Raw genomic sequence first — 16852 nt, 5'->3', positions numbered from 1 at the left:
GTCAGGCACCCCGTCTCCATCTCCGTGCCTGTGCCTGTCTGGTCCCTGTCCCTGTCCTCGGCCCGAATGCCGGCTTTGGTGCCACGCACTATGGCCACGCACTATACCGCAGGTATCTCACGGGAAACACTGCGCTGGTGCGTCCCTTGATAGGATAAAGTGCGTGTCTTTATATAGATAGCTCCAACGCGATAAGCTTGACCCGATCTTCCCAAGGTTAAGCTTGCACCCTTTGGGAAAGCTCCCTCCATTGATTTTCATACAACCATATACCTAGCACACCATACAGGATAGAGCCTTTATAACTAGAGTTCAACTTTGCTCTCCTCTTCATGCCTCGTCTGCCTCTCCGCCTATCTCAATTTCTTGTACAACCACCGTGAGTCTCACCGTTTCAGTGGCGAGATCGCGCCATCCATCGTGCTGCCTGCGGGGCACAGCAACACGTTAAGAGGGGCGAACAACTAATAGGTACATGTACATCCCTAGTCACCGTCACTCTGCATCCTTCTTCCTTCCAACCCGTCGATCTCTCAGCCACACGTCCACCATGTTCAAAGCCCGTCCCGACTTTGACCAGCTCCAGGCATCCCGCCCAGACTTCAATCACAGCGCCCAAGTCACCTTCACCAAGCCTCCCAACCCAACCTGGAAGGAAGGCGACGGCGCCAATGATGGCGGCGAGAGTCTGAAGAAAGACCATGTCGAGATCGACCCCAATGAAGACGGTCGCCCCGTCGCTTCCAACTACAAGCTTCTCATCTCCGGCATGGTGCCGAGGCCCATCGCCCTGATCAGCACAAAGTCCCTCGACGGCAAAACAACCAACCTCGCCCCCTTCAGCTACTCCCAAGTCATCAATCACGATCCCCCGCTCTTTGTCGTGGGCTTTGTCGGATCCCTCGAAAAAGCCAAGGATACACTGAAGAATCTCAACGAAACAGGCGAGTGCGTCATCAACATTATCTCCGAGCACTTCGTCGAAGCCGCCAATGCAACGGCCATCAACGCACCCTACGGTGTATCCGAGTGGGAAACCTCCGGTTTGACTCAGGCCCCGACATCCGTTGTGAAACCCGCTCGCGTGAAGGAATCGATTCTCTCTGTCGAGGCGAAACTGGTCGAGACCAAGGAGTTTGAGAGCCGTTCCGTGCCCGGGAAGAAGTCTAGTGTCTTGGCGATCGTTGAGGGCGTGCGCTTCTGGGCGCGCGAGGATGCTATCGATGAGGATAAGAGTCTCATTGATTTGGAGGTGCTGAAGCCTATTAGTCGGTTGGGTGGGATCTCGTATGGTCGTACTACAGATGCGATTGAGATCCCCAGGCCTCAGTTTTGAGCAAACACCCCAGCGCTGCAAATATGATTATGAGGATTGTACATAGAACAACCACAATGACCGATTGAAAGAAAATACATTCTGTTCCAATTCAATGCTTTCTATTCAAAATAGGGGGAATTAGGCATGCTTATTGGACGGGGTAGAGGTGTATACTTCGAACCGATTCTTGCTAATCGAGACTCCTAGTACTAGTATGTTGGATGCTTTCTACTAGTAGTATTTTTTCATACAAAAAAGACACCCGCCCCTGAGACATGCTTTGCACTAAACTACGATGCTGCAAGTCATGCTACTAGTAGTATATCTAGCAGCTTCCCCTCCAGGGCCTCATGTGGTAGTACGAGACTCGGAGGGTCGGTGCAACCGACGCAAAGCGCCCCGCGTGCGGAGAGGCGGGGTCGCTGCTATCAACGGAAACTATAAATACATCCATCGGGTGATACCGAACCCCCATTCACCTAAGACTTTGATAAATTCCACGAAAACATGCCCGGAGAAGATTACGAAACCTTCAAGCTTGGAGACTGGGAGCTCCAGAGTGGAGAAAAGATCTCGGATGCTCACATCGCATACAAAACCTTTGGTGATCCCAAATCTCCAGCAATCATCTATCCCAGCTGGTTCTCTGGCAGTACGTTTGATCCAATCCTGGATACTGATAGGCTGGTTTAAGCTAATAATTCTTAACTTCAGTGATCTCCGATAATTTCTGGCTCATAGGAGAAGATAAAACCCTCAACCCAGACAAATTCTACATCATCGTCCCCGCACTCTTCGGAAATGGACAATCGTCTTCACCTTCAAACCAACCCACTCCTGCACCCTTCCCTAAATGCTCTTTCTACGATAATGTGCGTGCCCAGCATGAACTCGTCACTAAACACCTAGGTATCACCCATGCACGGGCCGTGATCGGATGGTCCATGGGCGCTGCGCAGACTTTCCAGTGGGCAACTCAGTATCCCGAGTTTATGGACATTGCGGTGCCATTTTGTGGATCGGCGAAGACATCCTTGCACAATCAAGTCTTTTTGGAAGGTGTTAAGAGTGCCCTGATTGCTGTGAAGGATACGAGGTCTGCTGGTTCTGGCGCGATTGGTGTGAAGGAAGGACAGCCGGATGTTCGGGTTTGGTCTGCTCGTGAGAAGGATGTTGGTCTTAAGGCACTGGGTAGGGTATATGCTGGCTGGTAAGATCATCAAATTAGTCGTGCATATTAATAGTACTTTTTAAAGAAGATTTTGCTAACAGTATGGCTTGATGAATAGGGGATTCAGTCAGGCATTCTACAGACACAAGCTGTACGAGACTGTTCTCGGGTACAAGGGACTCGAGGACTTTATGCAAAATTTCTGGGAGAAGTGGGCTTGCTCGAAAGGTGAGTAATCAATAGAGTCTATCGGTGGCTCGCTCGCCGGACCTAAACTAATTGGATAGATCCTGAAAACCTGCTCGTCATGATTCAGACCTGGCAGAATGGCGATGTCTCTAAACAAGACCCATATAATGGGGACTTTGAGAAGGCCTTGGCATCGATCAAAGCAAAGACCTTGGTTTTGCCTGCCAAGACGGATTTATATTTCCCGTAAGATGAGGTCGAGAATGTCTTCTTCTAAGCTATAGTTACTGATCAAGTGGGTGTATAGACCGGAGGATTCGGAGTATGAAGTTGCTTCCATGAAGCCAGGTATTGGAAAGCTGGATGTCTTTCCTTCGATTTGGGGTCGTGAGTACCTTGTTTTATCCCTTTTATCTGACTTTGCTTTTTTTTTCTAACATTGAAGTGCAGATTGGGCAGGAGGGCCTGGGGATAGCAAAGAAGATGTCGAATGGTTGGACAGACAGTTGGCAGGATTCTTTGCTGAGAATAAACCAGATCGTGTTACTGGGCTAGCACAGAAGCTGGCTGAGGCACTGTAGCTTTGTGAGATGCGGCATGGATAACGATAGTCAATCTATTACAATACAGTATGACCCAATCCTCAGTAGCCGAGGCATCGAAAGCTCCGTCAGTATCGATTTCTATGAAGTAAATTACGGATATATGTTATTGAGGACGTTCAATGTTGCAGGCGTGGGGATTGACGTAACAGGTAAGATTTTCCGAGTTTTGGTTTCAACTTCCTACTCAATCCGGACCTTCCATGCATCGTACTCGTCAAATTGAAGGCAAATTACCTCGCAATATTCCATATCCATGCCCCAAGGCTCCGGGATATCATAATCGGAGCACCGGAGACAGCGAACCGCGTATTTATTTCCCGGATATTCGACCGCCAAGCGTGGGGAAGAGAAACTGTTTCCGTGCGGACGCCCAGATTGATCGATGAAAGCTAAAATGAATTGGGTTGTCAGTTATCCTCGTATCCTTCGAGCTATATAAGCCCAGTAAGTTGCATCCTAGGATGATGTTATTGAACTGAGACACCATCACGGCACCACTGGTTTGACATTCCACGACTCGGAAGTCGCAACAAAATGACCACGTCGAGCTCATCCCTTTCTGATGTGACTGGAATTATTGCAGTGATTACTGGTGGTGGCAGTGGTAAGTGGTGACATATGGGGGATTCTGAATTTGGGACAAATCTGTGAAGCTGACCAACCGAATTAGGCCTGGGACTTTTCATGACACGGGCACTGGCAGCGAACGGCGCGAAAAGGGTCTATATCCTCGGAAGACGAAAGAATGTCTTAGAGAAGGCAGTAGCAGACATCGTGCGTATTCACACTCGCGATTTGCTAAGTTCTTTACATGTCCAGGCTTAACAAAAATTAGGGAACCCAAAATATAACTCCCGTCCAATGTGATATTACAGATCAAGATGCGTTGAAATCAGCAGTTTCTTTCATCGAAAAGGACGCTGGATACATCAATCTACTTGTTTCCAACTCGGGTATTTCTGGACCATCTCTGAAAATGTGCCGGCTGGATCTAGTATTGCGCAGCTCCAGGACACGCTGTATAACATCCTGATGAGCGAATTCACAAACACCTTTCACGTCAACTGTACTGCGGTGTTTTATACAACCATCGCATTCCTCGCCCTTCTCGATGCTGGAAACAAAGACCAGACCTATCAGAACGGTAGAAGCCAAGTCATTGCTACTAGCAGTATCGGAAGCTTCAAGCGCAAGATCACTGCCGGGTTTGCTTATGGAGTAAGCAAGGAGGCTACAACCATGATGATGAAGGTTTTAGCAACCTACCTGGTACCCTACAGAATTAGGACAAATGTATTATGCCCAGGCTGTAAGTCCAGGATTCATGTCATTCGTATGCCGAAGTAAGAGACCAAGAACACTGATACTAGGCATTTCCAGTGTTTCCGACAGACCTCACCACGAATCTTATCCACGGCACAGATCCTACTGTAGAGGGCTCTTTTCCACTCGATCAAATCCCAGCCGAGCGAGCAGGAACACCAGAAGATATAAGGGGACCTTTACTGTATTTGGTATCTCGAGCCGGAGCTTATTGCAATGGGAACTGTGTTCTAACAGATGGAGGACGTTTGAGCGTGACACCGGCTACCTATTAGATTGCCTGGGTTGATAGGGGGAATATATGGAGACTTTCCCCAGAAGTAGACAATAATGATTTCGAGAGCCTATGATACAGGAGTATTGAAAGTGGTGAACCCAGAACTTGTTAGGTAAATCAGGCAGTCAGGCAATATATGATCATGTGATCCCCGACTTAGCGCCCGCATGGAAGCGCCGCGTATAATCGTTCGTCGCCGAATCACCAACACCAACCAACTCCTTGACTTGCCACTCTTTTCTCGTCGCATTGCAACCCTCGGTTTCTTTTGTTTCTATTTCCCCTATCTTCACCATTTCCCTCTTACTTCGGTGCTCTTCACTTCACGCGATCGTGACGTCGCTTAGTTTCTGCCGTTATCTAATCCCTATCTTCGTCGCAAAGCTACCAGCCACCATCTTTGAGCAACTCCGCCCTTCCTTCAAACGATCATAATGGCCACACCTCCCGCTCGACAGTGGGGTGTTACCCCTCCCATTTCGACCATTCTTCCCACCCAGGACGAGTTGGCCGCTAACGATGATCTCATCGCTGAACTGAAAGCACAGAACAACTTCGAATTACCCTCAGAGACGGAACGAAGGTGCGTGACTGAGATCGAAGAGATGGACACGGGGGAAGCCTCGGAGCAATGCGCTGACAATGAGAGTATAGAAAGCAAATTCTTCAGCTTCTCCAGCGCGTCGCGCTCGAGTTCGTCAAGGGCGTCAGTCGAAAGAAAGGGCTTTCCCAGGCTGCCGTAGAGGCCGCGGGAGGTAAAGTCTTTGCCTATGGAAGTTATCGGCTTGGTGTTTATGGCCCAGGTAAGTTCACTCGGCCCCTTTCGCCAAAAGAAAGTGATCGCTAACCACGCTTGATCATAGGATCGGATATCGATACCCTAGTCGTCGGCCCGAAGCACGTCGTTCGAGACGATTTCTTTTCCGACTTCCCTCCAGTTCTCGAACAGATCGCGCCTAAAGGGTCCATCGAGAAAATGACCCCGGTCCCCGATGCCTTCGTTCCTATCATCAAGCTAGAGATATCTGGCATCAGTATTGATCTGATTTTCGCACGCCTGGTCGTCTCCTCCGTGCCAATGAACCTAGATCTCAAGAACAATGACTACCTCAGAGGCCTGGATGAGTTTGAGGTACGATCGCTGAATGGAACGCGTGTCACTGATGAAATCTTGGAACTTGTTCCCCAGCAAAAGACCTTCCGTCTTGCTTTACGCGCGATTAAGCTCTGGGCTCAACGTATGTGGAATTTTCTCTTACTTACAGCTGGTCAATATCTAATGCCTTCTTTGAATAGGCCGCGCAATCTACTCAAATATCGTTGGTTTCCCCGGAGGTGTTGCATGGGCAATGCTCGTGGCCCGAGTCTGCCAGCTGTACCCTCAAGCGACCGGCTCTGTCATTGTTGGAAAGTTCTTCAGAATCATGAACAAGTGGGCATGGCCACAACCAGTTTTACTGAAGCAGATTGAAGATGGTCCTTTGCAGATGAAAGTTTGGAATCCAAAAGTAGGAATGCCCTTGCTTCCCCTTCGTGTGCTACTCATACTGACCGAAACGCTCAGATTTATCACGGCGACCGATTCCACCTGATGCCCATTATCACCCCTGCCTACCCTTCGATGTGCGCAACACATAATATCTCCATGTCAACAAAGGCTGTCATTCTGCGCGAGCTTGCAAGGGGTGGCGATATTGTGGACAAGATCTTTACCAAGCAAAATTCATGGAACGACTTGTTCACTCGGCATTCCTTCTTCACCCAAGCCTATAAGTATTACTTGAACATCACAGCCACCAGTAAGACAAAGGAAGCGGAAGCGGTCTGGTCTGGTCTTGTTGAATCTAAGCTACGTCACCTTGTTGGCGCTCTTGACCGCAAAGCAATCATTGCCGTTGCACATCCGTTCCCTAAGGGATTCGAAAGAACTCATCTCGTTTCAAGCCCACAGGAGATGGAAGCTGTCAAAAATGGATCTACTCAATACCAGGCTAAAGGAACCACGACTGAGACCACTGATGAGACCAAAGATGCCGCCCACCAAGCTGCGGCGGAGAATGGAGCTGAAAATGCCCAAGCGCCAGCCCCCGCAGAGCAAAAGCCTGAGACCGAACCCCAGAATGTTTACACAACTAGCTATTATATCGGTCTAGAGCTTAATCAGCTTGAACCAGGTATGATTCCACCATCATCCTTCCATATTATCAAATACTAATCGTCATAGGTGCTCCGCGCTCCCTGGATATTTCGGCAGATGCTAATATCTTCAAATCGACTTGCACCTCGTGGTCTGGCTACTTGCAGGATATCCACGAATTGTCGATCACCCATGTTCGCAGGTATGTATTCAACCCTGTATTAAGTCGCTTTTCACTCTGACCGTTTCTAGCTTCGAGTTACCCGATGATGTGTTCCAGCCTGGCGAAGTCCGGCCCTCCCGACCAGTGAAAACGAAGAAGAAGGTTGTCAAGAAGAGTGCCGAGGCTGCCGGTCAGAAGCGCAACATCAACGAGCTGGACGTAAGTCAACGGAAAAGAGCGAGGAGGACCTGACTCGGCAAGCCACCGATACTCGAACTCGCCCGCCCATATCCTACGCATGGATATGCACGATACCAGCGGCCAGAATTACTAACTTTTGACTCACCATAGGATTCGGCTCAAAGCGCAGCGAAGCGTCAAGTTACTTCGAATGTCGCCGCCCCCGCTTGAATAAAAGTCACAACCTGATCCCACTCTCTCACGTCGGGGCTGGTCCCCATCCAAAATTGAAACAGGAACCTCGGTCTGCGCATATGCGTAAGCAGTAGGTTCCTAGTTTGTAATATATCGAAATCGCCTGTGAATCCGAACACTAAAATCCTCCCATTCAACGGCTACCGCCGCAATGAGCAACCCACGGAGCACAAGGTTGGTTTCTTTCTTTCTTTCTTCCACTTACCCTTTCTATGATGCCATTGCAGGGCCGGCGATTAGAATAGAGGCTCGCCTTCCTCGGGAACAAAAATTCCGAGCGCATCGATCCGCCCTGATTCCCACATCTGCAAATTTGGGTTTCTTTCTGTTGTCACATTATCAACACCGAAGTAGTCTGCTCTTCTCGGTGCGTTAACTTGAGCCGTATGGCGCGTCTCGTTCGGTTATCTTCCACATAGCTTAGCTAGGGTAGTCCAATCGAAGATATTCTTCTCGTACGCATGATCTTAGCAAATAGTACTAGTATTTACTTTGAACCCATAAAGTTCAAGTTGATAATTGATTGCTATATGAGCAACCACCGACACGGATACATGAAATAAAAATTATCGTTTTTGCTTCGCCTCATGCAATGTCCTTTACCATATAGTACGGGGCTCCAAGACGATTGAAGATCCTGAACTCACCCGGCTTAACGTACATGGTCTTGGTTTCAGCTAGGTATTCATTATAGTACTCCTTTGTCATTTGTTGCTGTACAGGTTAGTACACGCTAGGCTTCCATCAATTTTCTGCAGCTTACTCACAGTTTCAAACCACTCGGTCGATGCAGCCCTAAAGAAACAATAAGCACCATAATTGAGGGGAAGAAAGTGGCTCTTCCTTACCAGTTTTCAACCCAACGAACGGTACCTGGCTCAGTAGGTGACTGGTACACTTCAAAGAAGCGACATTCGGGCTCGGCTATCACGGCTTCATAGACAGGTTTGAAGAGTTCGAAGAATCGGGGGAGATTGGCGGGATCAATGTGCACGGTAACGTGAAGACTGAGTCCAGGAGTAGAAGCCATTCTGGAGTGATAATTTAGAGACTACTACCACTATCGAGGGTTTGAATGAGCACCTTATATGGTCTTCAGCTCTGGTCAAATTTGGGGGCCAATTGAAGGGACAGTCGGATATTCTTGCGAAATAAATTTCAAATAGAGCGGACTCGGAAACTTAACTGCAGCACTAGCTGGTTCATAATGCTACTAGCACCTGCAAAGATGAGCTGTAGCTCTTAATTCATGTGGACTCTGCATGACTTGTATCACGAAGCGGCGAATTAAAAGGCTCGATTTTAAGCCATACATATTGGGATCTGATACCTCATGTCGCACAGAGACTTAGTAAAGTACACACCGCTATACCTACTAGTACTTTTTGAGCCTCAGCTAGTCTTTTACTCTACAAATATCCTCGCAAGCGTCTCTCTCTGTCAGTAGATACTAACATAACTATGATCCATGTCTATCTTGAAAAGCTCTGCCAATCTCGTATTAAATTGCTTGCACGGCCAGAGGTTGATATGGCTCTTCTAAATAGGCCACCTCGTCGTCTGTCAAATTTACCTCTAGTGCCTCAAGTGCTGCTTCGATTCGGTGAATGCTGTTCAGTCCTACGATGGGACAAGCACCTTTCCTAAGCAGCCATGCCATCGCAACCGAACTCATTGTGCAATTCTTGCGGGTGGCTAAATCCCCCACTCGATTGACGATGACTTCATTCTGATTTCCCACAAACCACTGCTTGGTTTTCTGATCTTGTTCTGCTCGCGATGACTTCTCCTCCCAGGGACGCGCCAAGAGGCCACGCGCCAACGGACTCCAGGGAATCAGCCCAACGCCGTCCGCTTCACAAAATGGATTCATTTCACGCTCCTCTTCACGATAAAGCAGATTATACAGTCCTTGCATACTAACGAAAGGAGTCCAGTTATTCATTTTCGCAGTATATTGCAGTCGTGCAAATTCCCAACAGTGCATACTCGACGCCCCCAAGTAACGGACCTTGCCCATCTGAACAAGATCATGAAGTGCCCGCATTATCTCTTCCGGAGAAGTCTCGCGATCCAGCCGATGTAGTTGTAAGACATCGATATAATCCGTGTTCAATCGACGAAGGGAGCCTTCCACAGCATCAAAGATATGTTTGCGACTTAAACCCATCTGATTCACGAGAGGGCCGTCATTGAGAGCAGGATTCGGTCGCGAGTCAGGATTATCTTCGAGAACGGGGTAGTAGAGTTTGGTCATGATAACCACCCTACTGCGTGAAATAGAGTATTTCGCCAGGGCCTTTCCGATGATTGTTTCGGAATTCCCGTTGGAATATGTATTGGCCGTGTCGAAGGTGTTAATTCCCAAGTCATAGGCTCGTTTGAGGAGTGGGAGAGACTCTTCTTCACCGAGAATCCAAGGAGATCCCTCCCAATTCGGATTGCCATAGCTCATGCAGCCGAGGATTATGCGAGACACTTTGAGCCCGCTATTGCCCAGTCGTTGGTATTGCATTTTCGGATACCGGGTGGTATTCACGGTGCCTTGAGCGTTGGAATCGGTGTCTGATAGCTGTCTATGCATTTTTTCTTCGTGCATTTTTCTATTTTAATTGGCTGAAAAGGAAGCCGCTGATCTGGATACCTGGTGCCTTTATGTTTTGCTACCGGTTGCGAACCGGCGAGTTGCTCGGGGATCTCTCCGTATCCATTGCCGAAAATTCCGCCAGCATGGCATGAAGTTTTAAATCTTGATTATGAATTAAAGGATTGAATTATACAGAGTAAATTTATCTTCCGTCATATTTAAACTATTTGGACTCATGGAATTTCCGAATAATCTGGTTACTATTTAGCCGGTGCCGTTTGACAGCATGCTGGGGAAGGTAAATTCTCCAAAATCCGCAAATAAAAAGTCGTCTACAGGTGCAGTCAGGGTATCTTCTACAAATGAGAACGGCTCTGCTGGAGGACCCATCTGAGCATGATCATTTTGTGTCTGGTAATCGATCGCACCGGCACCAACGGCTAGCGTGGAGATGGTCTGTTGCCCATCCCTTTGTAGCATTCCAACACACTCGCGCAACTTTCGCGTCAATCCTGGTGTCATTCGGCATATTGGATGCTGCTGAATGGAAGGCGTCGCTTCAAAAAGCTCCAATACTCTCCGGATCAACTCGAAGTCTTGATCAGGCGAGATTGACAGCTGAACGTGATAGTTTCTCGTAACTTCCAGCAAGAAGTGACCCGCAAACGCAATCATTATGTGAAAGTAATGTGGCATTCCAACAAGACTGTGCTGAAGGTTGTGCTCGTGGAGAATCATCTCGAAAATTGCAACTGCAGCTCCATGTGCCATGCCCGCTGCGTTGACGAAGTGAGATGGGATGACTTCTCCGTTGAGCCCTTTGAACACCTGGTGACCTAGATATAGTTTACCAAAATGATAATGCAGCTGTAAGCCGCATTTTGGGAAATCTCCGATATAAGGATCAGGCTTGAACAAGGCCGAGAACTTGGTGAACCATCGATCGAGTTGGCGGGAATAGTGAATGATCTGATTTGATAGTGATTGTGGAACACGAGACTCTTGATCAGAGCCTAGCAGATCACGGACCTGACTCATTATAACCAAAAGAGCCACTTGGGATATGATTCGGACGTCTGAGTCTGTGGTATCCTCTCTGGCTAGGAATGTTTCCCAGCCAAGAGCGATCTCTTTGTCATTGCGTAGCAGGGGATCGCGGTTGTGCAAAATGGAAAGGTGTTGATCCGTGATGAAGATGAGATACCACAATCTGACGCGGTCCTTGAGCGCATCTATCTCGAGTGGTGAGGTAGGAGCATTTTCCGTTGACAAGAGTCGCGGGTCTATTGGTTTCGTGAGACGGTCAAAGCCACGATGAAGGCGCATGTCTGCTGCACGTCTAATGGCATCACTGGCCAAGATTCTCGATGCGTCGGAAAGCCAGAATGAACTTATACACAAAGCTCGCACATATTCCAAGTCATGCTTTTCGAATATTGACCTAGATACCAAGCGGCGAAACTCGCGATTGCAGGCTTCGTAGGTCTTCTGGCCATTGGGATCCTGGAGTGATGAAACCGTGCATATCGCAGCAAATAGCACCGGTGATGCGATTCTGATTTGCTGGAGGCTGTGATAGCCACTGCAGATCCCGTATAGATACGGATCAAGTCGAGTGAAGTACCGATCTACGAGTTCCTCTGCCACTTCCGGTGTGATGATTCCTTTACCAATGAGGTCTTGATTCATTGGATTTTGTTTGTGGCGCGTTGTACTCCCCGGGGTATTGTCGGAAGATCCAGGGCTTCCAAGTTTAGCAATGTCTAAAAATGTGTCGATGGGGGCTTGAACTGCGGAAGGTGTGTCTGGTGGTGATATTTCACATCCATCAAGGTCTTCGTGGTCCCCATCTAGCTCGTCACTTTGGGAAACCTTGACCTCTTCCTGGGCAGATTCCTCGGTTGTGAGCAGAGGCCTTGGCCGCGGGAGGCTGAGATGCTGACAGATGTTATCAAGAACCTCGTGAATTCCTTGGATATCATTTTGCAATTGCTCGGTATTTCTATCGCCTGTGTCAGTTTCATATCAGGAAAGGGTTATTTGAGTATCAAGGACCCACTTGACCTCCTCTACTAAGGATTGCAAGCTCTTGTTTAACACGCAAGAGAGACCGCGTCGACGACATCGCGTGCAAGGTGGACCATTTGTCATATCACATTTAATCTGGAGTGTTGTCAGAGCCTAGCCAATGGAGCATAACACAATCCTGCTCCTACCTTCTGTTTCCTACACGCTCCACAGGCAGTGATCTTCCGGGTAATCCCCGGCAGAACATCCAATACGCTGGCATCTTTCCCTTCACTAGTGTGAGGCTGAGAACTCGACTCCGGTAAGGCCTCCGAAGCATCATCGGTCAAAGTCCGCTTTCTTTTAGCCATAACTTGACAAGATGGGGCCGCAAGGATATTTGAGACGTTCGATGTGACGGAAACCAGGACGATAGGGCTCCGGAGAGTACCCCGAGGGGGTTTATCTAGGCTTGAGGGGGAAACGAGTAGCCCCGACATGACGAAATACGACCGTGCGATTCGTCGATATCGTCCAGAGCTAATTCTTTGGGCATGACCTCGTACTCAGCAGATCTGGCATTGATCAGCCCATCCCCCGGAGGTTTCTCCACAGCCCAGGGTTCATTGGTGCAATCTCCCCGCACCGATGGAGAAGAATCCGGGGCGGAGATGTCGGACTGTCTCCGTGAGGGAGGAATGCCGGCAGGCAGCTCGAAGCGAAGGTATAAGGCAGGGATGGAGGGGTAACTGAGATGAATTTGGGTTTACGATATCTCTACGAGACAAGCTCAGCAGCATGACATCCACCATCGCGAATAAGGCCAAGGTTATACCACGTGGGATTTACGTTCCAGTGGTCTCACTATACAAGCCCACCAAACGACAGGAAGTCGACTACGATGCATCCTACAAGTTATTTTGCCATCTAATCCGTGGGGGGCTTGAATGGGCTGGTACTCGCAGGAACCAATGCGGAAGCCGTTTTGCTGTCTGCCGAAGAGCGCAAGGAATTGGTTAAAATTGCGCGCAAAGCTGCAGTGGATCTTGGACGTCCAAATTTCCCCATCGTCGCTGGGATCAGTGGACAGTCAACGAATGAATCAATTCGCCTTGCTGAGGACGCGTTGAGTGCAGGCGCTGATTTTGGCTTATTATTACCACCGAATTATTGGGCAAAGGCCGTGACTAAAGATGCTTTGCTCGGATTCTACCGCGATGTTGCGGATGAGACTACTCTCCCGATCGTTATTTACAGCGTGAGTAATTTGAGCCAACACCGCGTCGAGAAAATAAAACTGAAACTTTCTAGTTCCCAGCTATGTGCAATGGCGTCGACATGAACTCCGATACTCTCTCCGAGCTTGCACAACATCCGAATATTGTTGGCGTCAAGTTGACATGTGGTAATGCCGGGAAGGTGACAAGACTCACTCAGGAATATAAGCACGAGCAATTCGCGGTATATGCTGGTTCTTCCGATTGGTTACTGCCTTGCTTGATAGGAAGCGGTAGTGGATGCGTGACTGGAATTGCCAACGTGTTTCCGAAATCCGTTTCCAGACTCTATGCTTTGTGGAATGATGGCAAGATCAAAGAAGCCCAAGAGCTTCAGGGCTTGGTGGCACAGGCTGAAAAAGCCTGTAAAGAAGGGATTGCACCCACAAAGTATGCTGTTGGACACTTCGCTGGTTCGGCTGCTGGCATTGCCGATCCAAAGACATTTTGGCCGCGTAAGCCCTATCTTCCTGTAGATGGAGTGAAGGCAGCCTGGGTGGAAAAGGTCATGCAACACTTGGTTCAAATTGAGCAGAGCTTACCCGATGCTGTATAAAGTTCAATCGCGAAGATAGATTCACCAAATATTAGACATGCATATCGAATTAATAGCTATCTCCTTCGTAAAACTGGCACATGTGAATTCCCTGTCTAGTTTTACCACTTACGGGCTTAGAGGTCTCGTACGTGATTTTGTAACCACCTTTTCCACATAAAAGACCCAACGTCAGATCTTCTACATTTTTTCGATCAAATTCCCTCTCCCTGTCACATCTGTCTTACACCATGTCACCACCTCCTTGCGAGTGGGTAGGGCAGGACCCACCATTAGAATGGGGGCCAAGACAAGACTTTTACTGCTATTCTGGGAACCCATTCCCACTTCTTACCTGCCAACTCATTCTAAATTTCAAATCTCATTTCGACATCCAATATTGCAATGAGCTCCTCTCAATCGACCAAGGCTGTTGGACGACTACCGGTAGAGCTGTGGGAATTGATCTTGCTACAACTAGATCTCCCAACGCTTCTCACATCTGCCACACGAGTCTGCCATGCTTGGGCTGCCTTGATTCAAGAGTCTACTGTGCTACAACAATTTCTATTTTTTGCGCCAGAGAGCGATGTCCAGAGAGTTGATAAAACTCACAATTTGCTTCTAGTGGATGCTTTCTCCTCCCTTTTCCCCAAACATGAGACAGATGAGGACTATTTTCAATGCAAGTTCACACTAGCCTCTTGGAACCTAGCCAAATATCCTGAAAAGCAAATAGCATATCTGCGGCCTAATGCAAGTTGGCGTCGTATGTTAGTGCAACAGCCGCCAGTATATAGAATTGGCCTCATGATCGAGAGTTTTGGTCATCATATTAATTTTGTCAAATATTATGAGATTCCGGTAAGTGAGGAATTGCAGAACTCTTGCCTAGTGAGCAATATTAAATGTTACTTTATATGACAGGGTGACTCGAGCAGAACAAAGAACGGTATCCGCATGGAGGACGTTTTTGAAGAAATATTTATCAATCCAGATCTTCGTTTCGAAGACCCGCAAGCCAATTGGCGGGGCTGCTTCTCACCCATAATGTCCCAAAAACTCGAGACGCTTCAGAAATTGCTACACCGCAACCTAGATGTTGGCCTTGTGCTTCAAACAACGACTGTGGATCCCGAATTCGGCGATATGGACGAGGAGGACGGGGGGAACATGGAGGAGAAAAAGAATTTCGAACTTGGGAGCAAAATATACGAGATGATCGAGACTAAATATCAGAAGCAAGGCTGTAAGCCCAAAACCACAGAAAATGGTTGGTGGACTAAGCTCGAAGGGTCCTCTAATTGGGACTGAGAAATTTCGAAACTCAAATATCCTTGCCCTGTTCTCGAGATGGCGAGCTATGCACATATCTTCCCGTTATTATCAAAAGGCGTCATAGTAGCAATTCAAGTCTTTATGATGTGCTTGAGGTGGTCAGTTTTTGTTATTGAAATATAAATCAAACAGAATTGTATGGAGAGCACTGTTCGTCAATTTGGACATGACCGTGCTAAATCAAATTTGAAAACAATATCTATGAGAAGAAATCTTCCGCTAGTCTAGTATACTTGATTCGCTGCCTCCAGAATGTGAAGGCAATATGAATCGTCCCATCGCGCTCAATTAAGATACTTGGATACGACAGCTCGCGGTTGAGTTTCTTTTCGCTGTTATTTGTTAGGCAATAACCATCTCCTTCCTCAAGTGTCTTCCATTTCCAAGAGTTCCCGTTATCATCACTCCAAGCCACGTTCAATGGGGCTCTCGGAGCACCCCAGAAGGCTTCTTTTCCATGCTTGTTTGCTTGGTTGGCGCGAGTATCTGTGCCATCGCTTATATCGTCGTATAGGCCATCCCGGCGTCCGATAGCATCCTTTTTTGAGGAGTGATTATAGACTAGTACAACACGACCTGAGGGTAGAACATCGAAGCAAATGCCTGCGTTGGGGTTTGGCAAGATTGTCGGCTGCGGTTCACTCCAGTCAACCCCGTCTGGTGAAGTCGACAGGTAGACGTTATCTGCCCACCGACTTCGGAATAGCCCAAGATAGCTTCCATTCTTCAACTGTTGGATATTCATATGCACACATCCGTAGCTGCTTGGTATCTCCTTTTCGGTCCACGTAATTCCTTCGTCTTTCGAGATCCGAATACAAGAAATATCATCGCTTCCCAGCCATCGTTCCCCTGGCTCTGCGCGGCATTTGAAAATGGGGACCACCCAAGCACCACCCTTCAGAACAACAAAGGGCTGTCGAATAAAAGTACCTTCATCTCCAAACAAAATCGTTGGATCGGACCAAGTAGCTCCGTTATCTTTTGATAACAATTGCTTCACAATTGCGGAATCCTGATTTCCCGCATCTTGCGATGTGTAAAGCAATCTGATCTCACCCGTGGAGGGAACGCGGAAGAGGACGGGATTTTGCTCGCTGCGGGTATGATCGTGTGTCATTTTGACGGCACCTGTCCATGTATTTTGTCCAGATGGAATACGAGACATATAGATGCATATATCAGGTCGGCCTTCAATGCTTCCCCCGAACCAGACACAAAGCAGGTCGCCATTTGGTAGAAGGAGAAGGTTGGAGGCGTGGCATTGCTGGGTGAGAGCGGGAATATAGGCTTCGGAGTATTTGAAATCTCTTTGAGAAGTGGATTGAAGCTTTGAAATGAATTCTGGTGCTTCTATAATTGTCGTGGTAGACATTTTGAGAGGATGACCGTTTGGGTTTCGTATCACAATATGAGAATAGTGGGCAAGCTCGTAGTGTTCAAGAGCGATTGGATTTAAAAGAATTGTCTTATCGATAACAGGTCCGCCT

At 48.0% G+C, this 16852-nt stretch overlaps 10 protein-coding genes across 10 annotated transcripts; 6 read left to right on the top strand and 4 right to left on the bottom strand.

Moving 5' to 3' along the window:
• Positions 1–550: 550 nt before the first annotated feature.
• N7509_011782 (flavin reductase family protein) lies at positions 551–1336 on the top strand (the record flags this gene model as incomplete). The annotated part of the gene is made up of 1 exon (XM_056636419.1): positions 551–1336. One exon carries the CDS (start codon positions 551–553, stop codon positions 1334–1336), a length of 786 nt encoding a protein of 261 aa, XP_056482449.1.
• Positions 1337–1825: 489 nt separating this feature from the next.
• N7509_011781 (homoserine acetyltransferase family protein) lies at positions 1826–3259 on the top strand (the record flags this gene model as incomplete). Its single annotated transcript, XM_056636418.1, has 6 exons — positions 1826–1970; positions 2033–2528; positions 2608–2717; positions 2777–2924; positions 2986–3065; positions 3129–3259. 6 exons carry the CDS (start codon positions 1826–1828, stop codon positions 3257–3259), a joined length of 1110 nt encoding a protein of 369 aa, XP_056482448.1.
• Positions 3260–3817: 558 nt separating this feature from the next.
• On the top strand, positions 3818–4881 carry N7509_011780 (SDR family NAD(P)-dependent oxidoreductase; the record flags this gene model as incomplete). Its single annotated transcript, XM_056636417.1, has 5 exons — positions 3818–3887; positions 3954–4057; positions 4119–4261; positions 4321–4592; positions 4664–4881. The coding sequence occupies 5 exons, from the start codon at positions 3818–3820 to the stop codon at positions 4879–4881; spliced, it is 807 nt and encodes a 268-aa protein (XP_056482447.1).
• Positions 4882–5317: 436 nt separating this feature from the next.
• On the top strand, positions 5318–7594 carry N7509_011779 (polynucleotide adenylyltransferase; the record flags this gene model as incomplete). Its single annotated transcript, XM_056636416.1, has 8 exons — positions 5318–5466; positions 5538–5686; positions 5747–6121; positions 6180–6391; positions 6448–7057; positions 7108–7222; positions 7273–7402; positions 7535–7594. 8 exons carry the CDS (start codon positions 5318–5320, stop codon positions 7592–7594), a joined length of 1800 nt encoding a protein of 599 aa, XP_056482446.1.
• A 609-nt stretch (positions 7595–8203) lies between these two features.
• Positions 8204–8648, bottom strand: N7509_011778 (putative quinol monooxygenase; the record flags this gene model as incomplete). The annotated part of the gene is made up of 3 exons (XM_056636415.1): positions 8204–8332; positions 8386–8413; positions 8467–8648. The coding sequence occupies 3 exons, from the start codon at positions 8646–8648 to the stop codon at positions 8204–8206; spliced, it is 339 nt and encodes a 112-aa protein (XP_056482445.1).
• A 471-nt stretch (positions 8649–9119) lies between these two features.
• Positions 9120–10202, bottom strand: N7509_011777 (aldo/keto reductase; the record flags this gene model as incomplete). Its single annotated transcript, XM_056636414.1, has 1 exon — positions 9120–10202. One exon carries the CDS (start codon positions 10200–10202, stop codon positions 9120–9122), a length of 1083 nt encoding a protein of 360 aa, XP_056482444.1.
• A 267-nt stretch (positions 10203–10469) lies between these two features.
• Positions 10470–12583, bottom strand: N7509_011776 (Zn(II)2Cys6 transcription factor; the record flags this gene model as incomplete). The annotated part of the gene is made up of 3 exons (XM_056636413.1): positions 10470–12207; positions 12265–12368; positions 12422–12583. The coding sequence occupies 3 exons, from the start codon at positions 12581–12583 to the stop codon at positions 10470–10472; spliced, it is 2004 nt and encodes a 667-aa protein (XP_056482443.1).
• Positions 12584–13010: 427 nt separating this feature from the next.
• Positions 13011–14045, top strand: N7509_011775 (dihydrodipicolinate synthase family protein; the record flags this gene model as incomplete). The annotated part of the gene is given in 3 exon segments (XM_056636412.1): positions 13011–13167; positions 13178–13470; positions 13524–14045. The coding sequence occupies 3 exon segments, from the start codon at positions 13011–13013 to the stop codon at positions 14043–14045; spliced, it is 972 nt and encodes a 323-aa protein (XP_056482442.1).
• Positions 14046–14429: 384 nt separating this feature from the next.
• N7509_011774 (uncharacterized protein) lies at positions 14430–15338 on the top strand (the record flags this gene model as incomplete). The annotated part of the gene is made up of 2 exons (XM_056636411.1): positions 14430–14888; positions 14952–15338. The coding sequence occupies 2 exons, from the start codon at positions 14430–14432 to the stop codon at positions 15336–15338; spliced, it is 846 nt and encodes a 281-aa protein (XP_056482441.1).
• Positions 15339–15561: 223 nt separating this feature from the next.
• On the bottom strand, positions 15562–16737 carry N7509_011773 (sialidase family protein; the record flags this gene model as incomplete). The annotated part of the gene is made up of 1 exon (XM_056636410.1): positions 15562–16737. One exon carries the CDS (start codon positions 16735–16737, stop codon positions 15562–15564), a length of 1176 nt encoding a protein of 391 aa, XP_056482440.1.
• Positions 16738–16852: the final 115 nt, after the last annotated feature.

Source organism: Penicillium cosmopolitanum (assembly GCF_028827165.1).
Source record: "Penicillium cosmopolitanum strain IBT 29677 chromosome Unknown utg000011l:1.0-3548175.0:1.0-3550911.0, whole genome shotgun sequence".
Taxonomy (NCBI): Eukaryota; Fungi; Ascomycota; class Eurotiomycetes; order Eurotiales; family Aspergillaceae; genus Penicillium; species Penicillium cosmopolitanum.
This window is presented reverse-complemented; position numbering and strand designations above follow the sequence as displayed.